Genomic DNA, 11,690 nt, shown 5'->3' with positions numbered 1-11,690 from the left:
CCAGGCATTAGGAAAACACCTGGATTATACCAAAATGGTTATCTTTGGGAGAAAAGATGATAAGTGAGCTTTATTTCTTCTATGTGCATTTCTACAAATTCATAAATTTAAACTTCAAAGTTGCTACGATGAAAAGTTATCCTTTTATGATCACATAAAAATAGTCATAAAATAGAATGAAAATTTTAATGTTTCTATGGTTTTACATAAAGCTGACTTCCTATCCCATCTGCAGTGTTATGGGGCTTGACTGGAAGAATAAAAAGAATTCTAGAAATCACAACTTTCATTATTGAACAGAAACTTGCCAGAGAGCAAACTCCACTCTGGGTCCCTGAGCGCAACCACCAGCTGCTTATAATCTGTTAGAGACTGAATGCTTGTGTGTCACCTGCCCCCAAATTCATAAGTTGAAGCCCTAACCCCTAATGTGACTGAATTTGGAGATATGACCTTTTGGAGATAACTAAGTTTAAATAAGGTCATAAGGATGGGGCCCTAATCCTAAAGGTTAGTGTCCTTATTAAGGAGAGAAACCAGGGAACACTCTCTCCTCTGTCTCTCCCTCCCTCCTCTTTCTCTCTCACGCTCACTCTCACCCTCACTCTCCCTTCCTCTTTCTTCTCTCTCCACAGAGAACAGGCTACATGAGGACATAACAAGAAGACAGCTGTCTGAAAGACAGGAAGAGAGCTCTGGCCCGGAAGAGAACTCTCACCAGAAACCAAATCAGTGGGCACCTTGCTCTTAGACTCCCAGTCTCCAGAACTGTGAGAAGTAAATTTCTGTCATTTAAGCCACCCAGCCTGTTGTATTTCATTATGGCAACCCAAACAGACTACTTCATATAGGAATATCCAGAGGCCCTGTGCCAGGCACCCTCAGTACCCAGTAGCTCTAGAATTCCAGACAGTGCCTAGTTCTGCCCTGAACCTGGACCCATGATCAGAGGCCTGAATATCGAGCTGTGAGCCAGAAGAAGATCTCACATAACCATGATTATCCTCAGTATCCATACTGCACAATGTTTCCTGCAGGGTGAACCTAGACCCTTTCATTTGCATTGACAATGTCAGCCTTGATTATTGAGTTACCAAGTTTTAAAGGGCAAGAGTCACTGCAGTTGATTACAAAGCAATGGTCCCATGACAAAGTCACTTCTGCTTCCTCTCCATCAAGTACTATGTCACAAGTATAGCAGATTGCAGTGAGCAGGTATCACACAGAGTGTCACATCAGATGATTTATCGAGAATGCCTTTATTTTCACACTACATAGTCAGGGTGAAACTTCACAATAAATGTCCATTTTTCCAAACCCCTGCTTTGATGAATACTTCCAGGCCTTCTAGCGGTTAAAAAAAAGTTTCAACTCACTTTTAAATTAGTTTGGACGCACTGCTTACATTGATTTTTCTTTTGTTACATAGACAAAAAAATAATGTTATGTCAAGTTCAGGTTTCTTTTCCATTCAGTTCTAAATCATTTAAATAACTTTCAGGAAAGTTTTGGTCACTTTTTGAAGTACTAGAACACCATCCTTCTCAAATCACGGGTCAAGCCCCCACTGGCAGGAAAAAATTCAGGGGGTTAGGAATTGACCTCTGAGAGTAAAGAGTGGGCTTCGTTACTCATGAGCTGTGTGGCACTGTCTCAGGAAAGGCAATGTCGGCTTCATCAGCTATTACCACAGAGGCAACAGTCCCGAGGCTCTACTTGGCTCTACAGAGGTGTTGTGGCACACTGAACCTCGCATTCTTCCTTGGTTTCAAACCGGTTGGCATTGCCCCCACAGCTGCCATACCAGAATGGTTGGCAAGCCCGCTCCTTCTTGTTATAGTACCATTTCAGGATGTAGTCCTGGCACTCACCTTCCATTGGATCCATAAAACAAGGACCTGCCATGACACAAACGCAGAGAGTTGAATTTTCTGTGTGAGAACGACAGGAAAGGAGCAATGGTTCAGTGTCACAGACTTGGAAATGAATCCAAGCCTCACTCCTCACTGGCTGTGTGACCTTGAGCAAATAACTTCACCTTCCTGAGCCTCAGTTTCCTAAACCATCAAAGCAACATTTAAAAAACACCTTCATCACAAATTTGTTGTAAGGTGTCACAGAACAGATGTGAAAGGTGTAATACAGCCACAGCTATTATTTTGCAGAGTACTTAACACATGGCAGATACACCAAACAATGTATTAATGAGTAAGCGAGTGAATGAATAAATCTTTCTGAGACTGAGAACTCCTTACTTGCCTATTATGCTATTTCCCTCTATTTTAAAACCATCTCAGTCCCTTGCCTAATCTCAAAGCCTTCTAATAGCCTGAGCAAATCCAGTTTATTTATTATTTATTGTACCTTGACACTTGCCCAAGAAGTTAATATAACTGTTATAAGAAAAACATTGTGGTCCTGGAAAATGAAAAAAGCACTGAGAATCGACAAGTCACAACAGCACAAAATCTGGCACATGGAATTTTAAATGAGGCGTTAATTTTTCCAAGTGTTCTTGTTTCAGGCCCTCCCTGCAGCAGAGAATAGTGGTAGCCTCCAAACAGCTTCCCCCTGGGCTTTCAATCCCTTCCAAATAAGGAAGACATTGCCTTCAGAAAGCAAGAGTTGACACTTGTGGTCTGTTCCTGGAAAGCTGCCTGCTCACTTCCCATTAGTATAATCAGCACAGACTAGTTTTCTTGAAGGAAGAACCAGATGCACTGGGTCCAAGAGGATGAGATACACTCAGTGAGGTAAAGGATTGTCCTGCACCTTGAACAGGCCCATTCGAATTGGTCTTCTGCGTGACTCTGATGCTGGGGTGGGGGGCAGGGGTAAGAGAGCAAGCAGTGAGGGCCCAGGAGAAGGAGCCAGAGCAAATGCTGCTCCCAAAATTTGTGAGCCAACAGAAAAACACTCCCTTGGTGAACTTTTGACCGTACTCTGTAGCCTCAACAAGGCAGTTTGGGGCTCATCAATTAGCTGGCACCCACCTGTACTGTTACAAACTGATTCTAAACTGACAAGCCAAGGACTTGTTTAAATAGACCATTATTTTTCCCAGTGACACTTTGTTGCTTTTGCCTTTAGAAGCTCTACCCTTGCCTTTAATCAGGGAGATGATCAAACCGGGTCTGCCTCTCCTGGATTATTTTTCTAGAGCAGCATTGTCCAGCAGAACCTTCTGCAGTGAAGGAAATGTCCCGTATCTGCACTGTCCAATACAGTAGCCAATGCCTATGTGCCTATCAGGTATCTGAAATATGGCTATTGCAACAAAGGAACTGAATTTGCAGTTTTGTTTAATTTCAAATTATTTTATACTTAAATAGCTGATGTGGCTAGTAGTTGGTTAGCAGAGCTAGAGGTAAGTAAATACTAAATGCTTTAAACTACTTATCTCTAAGGCATTCTTTGCAACCTAAGGAAGCTTCAGAGTCTTAAGTTTTCTTTTACCAGCATAATATGGCATTGGGGGATAAGCAAGTTTTCACCCAAGTAATTACTGTTAGCCCCCAGTTGTACATTTGCATTATTTTTGCCATGAGTGTTAACTTTTGCCTTCCTGGAAGAATTCTGCAGCAGTAATCAGTTTTACTCAAACAAGCCCATGGAATCCAGGAATGAAGAGAAGGGGAGGAGAAAAAAGGGAGCTGGATAGGCAGGGAGAACAGCCACAATGAAACCGCAATGTGCCTGGGCTGGTTCTCTCTCCTGACATATATGTCTCACGATGTAGCTCTACTTGGATTAAAAAGCAAAAAAAAAAAAATCAATCTGTGTGCTTTGGCAATAACACTGAAAATGAAAAGTATACCAGGATCAGCCTGGCTTCTATGACAAGAAATGACATTTAATTCTTCACGAGTAGGTGCAATGAAAGGTTGCAGGCACTATGGCAGAATTTGATTTAAGATACAGGGGCACAAAGGAGACCATGAAAATTTAAGATTATGTGGGGGCCAGAAAGGATTCTTAAGTAGAAGTGAAACTTGACCTGAGTATTAAAAGGTGAGTAGATGTAATCCAGGTGCACACCTGTGCAGAGGATGTGAATGGACAGATGAGTGTGAGCAATGACATAAGACTTGGAATAAAGAACAAGGCATAAGGGGCAATTGCAAATAGCACAAAAGGTAGATGCAGGGAAGTGGAAGCCAGTAGGCCACAGGGAACACGGCAGGGACTAACCTCAGAGACCTGTGTGCCTCATCCAGGTATCTGAACATTATCTTATAAACCACTGGAAAATAAAGAAGAAAAGAAATGACATAACCAGGTTTCCATTGTAGAAGAATTAATTTGGTGTTTAGAATGGAATTGGAAGGAGGACAAACTGGAAGAAATGAAACCTTTCAGATAGCACTGCAAGTACATTTGAGGTGAAAGCCAAGGTATTAAGAGGGAAGATTGTGGGAAAGGGGATGGATCCGAGAGATGCTGAGGAGGAAGTCACACCAAGATGTGGTCACCAGCTGGAGGCAGGAGGTGAGGAGAGGAGACAACTAGTGATGTTTGGGTTTTGGCTTCCAATACTGGGTCAGTGGGGGTTCATTCCAGTAAAAGAATAAAGTTGGAGAAGGTTTGAATGGGAAGGATGAGTCCAGTTGTTCAGCTGAGTTTGCCTGAGATGACTTCAGGTATGTTCATTGGTGCCATCTGGAAGGTAGTTGACTGAATATACTGGTCTGCAGCTCAGGAGAATTAAGGATGGAAGCTAAGAATTTGGAGTCATCAGTACAGAGGGGCCAGTTGTAGTCACAGTAGGAAGGCCTGCCCCCATGGTCCACGTAGCAGCCTTAGAGGATGGAAGACAGAACCTTGGAGAAGGCATTGCAGATTGAGGGCCCCTTGTTTGCATAAATCCCTTCTAAATAAATATTCCCTTTTGAATTTAATTTTAATAATTTTCTATTCTTTTCTTAAGGAGGGCCCCTAAATAATATAAATCTCAGGTTCCATAAAACCTGGATCTCTCTGTGGGGATGGACCTGGAAAGAGGAGCCCACAAAGATGGGGTGATCAGCAGTAGAACAAGATAAGAATACCTCCGAAGCCAAAAGAGGGGAGGGACTGAAGAAGAATGTAGCAGCCAACAGTGGCTGCATCCCAAGGAGCTCCAGTCCCTGAGTTCTGAAAGAGCCCCTTGGGGTTTTTGATAGTTGGGAATGGTTGAAGACAAGGGACCGCTCTCTTCTCTGACTGGAGGGCAGGTAGACAGGGTATATACCAACACAGGACATTGTACCTGGCCACTTTCTTTCTTTTAAAAGCAAAAAAGTAAGGACACCACCTAGAGAAAAGAGACAAGCAGGACGGAGCTGGAGGAGGTGGTGAAGATTTAGAATAGCCTTGGAGTGCAATGGGAGAGGGACTGGTCAGGGCCAAGCTACAGAGCGGGTGAGAGATTTTGGGAACCTCCAGGTCTCGGCTTTTGTCTGTGAATAGAACTGGATTGGATGACCAGTAAGCTCTCCTCCACCTCTTTCACCTTGAGTGTGTGGGAAGGAATGCCTCAAAGCAGTGGTCCTCACTCTTGGTTGCTCAGTGGAATTACTGGGAAAGTCCCCCACCCAGTGATGCTGATTGAATTGGTCTGGGATGAGCTCAAGGCACTGAGAACTTTTAAATATTCCTAGGGGTTTCTAATCTACAGCCAAGACTAAAAATCACTGCCTTAGTAAGATTATCTGAGAATCTTTTATACTGAAAATAGGACAATCAACAAGATAAGTTTTTTGATGCTTAATTTTTAGCTAAAGAGTAAAATGTTACTGTCCCTACTGAGAGTGCCATTCCTCTACCTGGTTTTATTATTTGTTTGCTTTGGAATCGAAGAGGTAGAACACATTGGCATCATAATAGCTAGCTTGGATTGTGTGCTTACTCTGTGACAAAAACATAGATTAATAAACTTCATTCTCAAAACAACCCTATGCGAGAGGTATTCACATAATCCCCACTTTACAGATCATAAAACTGAGCCACACAGGGTTAAATAACTTTCCCATGGCAACTTCACTAGCAGCCCCAGATAGAGAACCATCTGGGCACATTGAAATCTCTGGGCAAGCCCCTGGCCAGGTAACTCAGTTGCTTCGAGTGTCCTCCTGATACACCAAGCCTCCTGATTATGGGCTTGATCCCTGGTCAGGGCATATGCAAGAATCAACCAATGAATGAATAAATAAGTGAAACAACAAAAATCGATCTCTTTCTTTCTCTCTCTCAAATCAATTTTAAAAATAAAAATAAAATAAAATACCTATGGGCAATTATCTCTCATTTAACCTAAGCAGGACTGACCACATCACTCACTAGAAACTCTTCTGGCTAACTTTTCCCTGCATTTTAAAAATTTCAGAGTCCAATCCCTCCAAATCTGTTTCTGAAGTGGTCAATGTTTTGCTCAATTTGTTGAACCCATGTAAGAAGTCATGTCACATTTGTATTACAACATGCTACAATCCTAAATCAATGCTACAGTTGTTTTAGGTGGAGCCAAACCTTCCTGAAACTTGGTCAGAACCTATGTGGCCACCCATAGATGAAGGAACCTTCTACAAGCCAGTGTGTTTTCCCTCAAGGTCGGGAGGATGTTGCCACTTCTGCAGTAGATCATTGCAGCTCCACAATTTAATACAGGCAATTCACAGGGTGTGCCCCCATCATACTCCTTAAAAGAGCCTCTGTTCAGCTCCAGTTCTACATGCAAGTGAAAGCTAGCCTTTACATGTGTTCTTAATTTCTTGAGTGGCATACAAGAATTTGTGCACTTGGAATGAAAGTTTATAGAGCTAAAATTTGCCTGTTAACACAGTACACAGGAATTTTATTAAGATAAAGACTTTAAAAAGTGAATTCAACCATTTTTCTTTGGTTTTGCAGACATTTCTTGTTCATTTTCCTCAGTGGCATATCCGTTCTTTTCATAATTTTCAAGTGCTTCTTTCGGAGTTATAGATGTCATCATGGTTGTTCTGTTCTCTAGACCAAAGTCTGTTGCTTCAGGTGCTGCCAAATCATCAGCAGGGCCAGACATGCCGCTCCAGCGCTTGCGCCGCCTGTATAGAAACAATCCACATCAAACCGCACAACCAAACAATGAGAACTGGGAGGTTCAATTTCCAACTGATATTTCTGGGCTCAGTAAGCTTTAGGTTTGGGTATTTCCCAATGACTTTGTGATCACATTGGCTACCTTCTTAGGTTTGCAGAGGTGTTTGGACAAAGGTAACAATAACATGTTTACCATTATTGATTTTACTTCTTTGGACACGGGATTAGAAAATGAGGGATGGGGTGGAATGGAAATTTTTTTAATTTTGCTTTTATATACCCATGTATGCTTTGAGTGTTTTCTATTGGTCCTGTATTGGTCTTTAAGGAAAGAAAAACCAAACCATATCAAAGTTGTCAAACACAGGAGCATCCAAGTCCCAATAGTTTGGATAAGGTCAAGGACTGGCATTGCCTGTGACCTTTCTTTGGGGAGATAGTACAGTCTCCTACAGGGGACAGAGCTATGCAGCCACCTCAGCTCTGCCCTCAGCCTACCTCTCGATAAGCCTGTGTGGTTGCTGCCGAGTGTCCCCTCGGCTGGGGCCCCCACATTCTTCACTGAGCTCTGGGGGTGGGTACTGATTGGTTCCACCTAAAAATAAAATATAAAAATCAAACCAAATCTAATAGAATAATGTCAAACAAATGTGAGTAAGCATAAAATAAAATAAGGCATAAAAACAAAATACTATCCACTAAAACAAAAACTTTAAGACATAAAATCAAATAAAGCATAAAATTAAATATACAAGAAAGCAAAAACAAACAAAACAAAATAAAAACAAAACAAAACATAAAACAAAATACCCATTGATCAAAAAGATGTAAAATAAATTCAAGCAAAGCATAACATAAATACAAAAATAAAAGCAAATAGAAAATAAGAAGCATAAAATGCCTTCTATTATATAAGTAAAATCACAACATAAAAGAATATAAGAAAACATAAAACTCAACCTAACATAATAAACAAAAAATAAAGTAAAATGAAATTAAAACAGACTAGAAAAGTGACTCATTCAGACTTCTCCCTCAAAGAATCGCTAAGCCATCAATCAGCCTTACATTCCAAATCTCTCCTCCATCTGCTACAACAATAAGGAATCTAAAGTTCTAGGATCACATAGTTCAGGAGTAGTCAAACAAGGATGAGAACCAAATCATTGATCTTTGTGCCTCTGGAAATGGAAAAGCACAAATGCTGTGTCAGGACGTCCAAGATGTCCATCAGACTCCCTTTTATTCCTTCAGTATTAAGGGTCAGATGTCCCTCAAGGCTCCAGACAGGATGTCACACCCACTTACAAACAGAGAAACTCATGTCTCCCAGCAAGGAGGGCAAGAAGACCTCACAGGTCAAAACAAGGCACCCCGTACATGACTTGTTTTGGACAAAGCCCAAGACAAACTCCTGGAAATATAACTAGGACAATACCCACTCCTGAATCCCAACAATCTCCATGATCATGAGAGGATTCAGCTCTCGTACTGGTTCCCCAGGAATTCTGATTGGAGGTGAGGGCACTAGGACAAGACTGGACCGTCAGTGTGCCCCTTAATCTCCACTGCTGGCTTCATCCATCAGCCTGACGTGGGAGACCCTATCTCACTTCCTGGCAAGTCCCTGAAAAATAAATGTCATAAACTCTTACTACTCAAGGTGTGGTCCATGAACTAGCAGCATCAGCATCACTTGGGTGCTTGTTAAAAATGCAGAATCTCAGGCCCCAGCTGAGACCTACTGAAACAGAATCCACATTTTAACAAGATTCCCCAGGAGATGCATGTGCATGTTTGAGAAGCATTGTTATATACTATTGGATTCTCAAGTCTGGATTACAGGAAATAGTAATAGCAATAACTACGCCTCATATTTTCATATCATTGGTGCTTTCAAAGGCCCTCCATCCACATATTTGAATGTAGGCTTCACAAATAAGAGACTGTAATTCTCATTTTGGTAAATGAGAAAATTGAGAGGTTAGGTGGAAACCTGAGGCCTCCCTACCACCAACTGATGAGAAAGCAGCACCAGCCTTGGCACAGTGTGAGAGCAATGATAGCTCAGTGTTTTCTGGAAACAGGGTGCTCCCTGGAGGCGCCCCAGAGGCCATGGGGCTGCACGTACCTCAGCAAGGATGAACGTTCAGTGGGCACCTATTTGCCCAAATGCCAGGCTATGTAAGTATTTCTCCCCACCCCAGCCCACACCAGGCATCCCCAGTGCTCAGGGACTGCTGCTCACTTTTTAGGAGGTTCAGGAAGGCCCGTGTGAAGCCCTGGGCGTAGTTCATCTCTGGGTTTGAGATCCCTTCCAGACGTAACAGGTGCTGCTCAGAGGGGGTGCTGGCCACTTGAGCCAGCTCAGCCAGCTCATGGGTTCCCACGCCAGGGCCCAAGGCAAGCACAAATAGGGTGATCCCCTTGCACTTGGCCTCCAAGGACAAAGTTCTAAGCTTCTCCCGGTCCCAGGTGCTGGTCTCACTGGCCACGATGGCGAAGAGAACCTGTGCCCTCCTGGGCAGGGGGGCTGCCAAGAGCACCTTCTGCAGTGTCCATTCAAGGGCATGACCCAGAGCTGGGGCTCCCTGTAGAGGGTGGCCCGCAACCTCATGGATGTGCCTCTGCATCTGTGCCCGGTGGCCATAGGAGGTCAGAAAAAAACCCTCAAGTACAGGTGGGCGTCCCGTTCCCGGCCAGAAGCCTGGAGTTGTGTGCATCACCAGAGCCACACGCACCCCATAGAGGGATGCATTCGGCTGAGCAGCCACCTCCAGGTTGTTGAGCATGACATCCACTAGACTCAATGCAGCATGGTACACATCGACTCCAACGCTGTGGGAACTATCCACCACAAATGCCACGTCCATGTCCATCGCCAGGGGGCTGGGAATGCCCGACCTGCACTCCAGGGCTGGTTGGCACTTGTCTGGGAAGGAAGGGTGGGGAGAGGTCAGAGTTACCAGGCATAACTTTCCATGCAAACACATTTCCAGACTCTCAATAAGGATAGCCTCTGCTGAGCACTACTTGCATTGTATTGACAAAGCCAGCAGATGTGTGCTGTAAGTAAATGCCCATTTTTCAGAAGAAAGAACTGAGGTGATCTGATTTCACACTTAATGTTTGGGGTTTTTTTAAGATTTAGTTTTTAAATTTCATTTAATTTTATTTATTTTTAGACAGACAGAATGGGAGAGAGAACGAGAGAAAGAGAAACATCAATGTGTGGTTGCCTCTCTCATGCCCCCTGCTGGGGACCTGGCCAGCAACCCAGGCATGTGCCCTGACTGGGAATTGAACTGGTGACCCTTTGGTTTGCAGGCCTGCACTCAATCCACTGAGCCAGACCAGCCAGGGCATTACACTTAATGTTTTTAACATTCTTAATCTTTAGGTTCGCAGACATCTGCCTGGTTCAGTCCACATCCTACCTCTTACTGGGTATTTAACCTTGGGAAAATTACTCAGCCTTTCCACTGCCTCAGTTTCCTCATCTGTCAAACAGAGATAATGATGATAATAACAGCACCTACCTTGTGAGGTTTAAATTTAAAAAATGAATATATTTAACTGGTCAGAATAATGCCCAGTTCAAGAAAAGCTCAAGCTCAGTAAATACCAGCTCAGTCTATGAAGCCCAGAGAGACAATGTGTCAAGTGAAATGATGGATGTGAAAGCAGTTCATCAATTATAATATACTCTGCAAATGGCAATTACTGCATGTGACTTGGCTGAGTTCTCAGGACCAAATCTCTCAGGGTAGTGTTAGGTCTTTGTGTGGATTAAGAAGGGGAACAATTAAATCCCCTTGTGATTTCACCAATAGGACTCACTCTAGCCCTGTGTGATGTGGGGATGGATGAGAGCCCTACACACATGGGCAGGCATGGGTTTCAGCACAAAGTTCTCCCAGGCACAGGCTAGTATGAGGTGTGGGATAGAGCAGTCAAGGCTGAAGACACAGAGACATTAATGACTTGCTAATATCCCACAGGTGGTCAGCGATAAACCCAGGCCTAAATAGGACTCTTGATTCTTGGTTCAGTGGTCTGCCCTCCACACTAAGGTGCCACTAAGGATGGAACATGAGCCCAGCCATCTACAGGAACCTGACAGGACAGGTAAGTAAGCAGAGCAGGCCAGAGGTAAGGCAATAGGGAGGGGAAGGAAATGTGGGTCACTAACAGACACTTGCCCCACAAAAGGGGAATAGGCAAAACTCAGCTCTGGCTGACTATGGCCACATGGGAACCCAGCACCTGCGAGTCTCTAGATTAGTCTGACTTCCTAAGAAAAACTGGTCATCCAGAATTAGTAGGAAATTCCCAGATTCTAAAACTCTACAAATACCAAGAAAATACACATCTGCAGAACAGATCTGACCTGTAGCCACCAAATAATTCATCTATTCTAAAACCATTGGTCTGATCAGGAATGCAGTCCAGATGTACCGTGGCAGAGAATGCAGCGGGCCACGTGCTCCACATCCTGCTGGCTCTTCGTCTCCCAGGTGAACAGATGGAATCTGTTGGTTGCATCCATCTAATCCAAACACATACACAAAATTTGCCACTTACTGAATTAAATTTCAGGCCATGATTTTTTCCAATTCAGATGAGAAAAA

At 43.3% G+C, this 11,690-nt stretch overlaps 1 protein-coding gene across 1 annotated transcript in view; it reads right to left on the bottom strand.

The window, feature by feature from the left end:
• Positions 1-1,240: 1,240 nt before the first annotated feature.
• The window catches only part of LOC114501309 (collagen alpha-4(VI) chain-like), a 109,364-nt gene continuing 98,914 nt past the window's right edge, over positions 1,241-11,690 (bottom strand). Inside the window, 5 exon segments of the mRNA XM_036030634.1 lie at positions 1,241-1,898; positions 6,868-7,064; positions 7,558-7,654; positions 9,308-9,991; positions 11,518-11,608. Of these exon segments, the coding sequence (XP_035886527.1) occupies positions 1,723-1,898; positions 6,868-7,064; positions 7,558-7,654; positions 9,308-9,991; positions 11,518-11,608 (1,245 nt within the window). The 3' untranslated portion in view covers positions 1,241-1,722.

The sequence above is a fragment of the Phyllostomus discolor genome, chromosome 7 (assembly GCF_004126475.2).
Source record: "Phyllostomus discolor isolate MPI-MPIP mPhyDis1 chromosome 7, mPhyDis1.pri.v3, whole genome shotgun sequence".
NCBI lineage: Eukaryota > Metazoa > Chordata > Mammalia > Chiroptera > Phyllostomidae > Phyllostomus > Phyllostomus discolor.
Note: the sequence above shows the minus strand (reverse complement) of the source record. Positions and strands in the feature narration are given on the sequence as shown.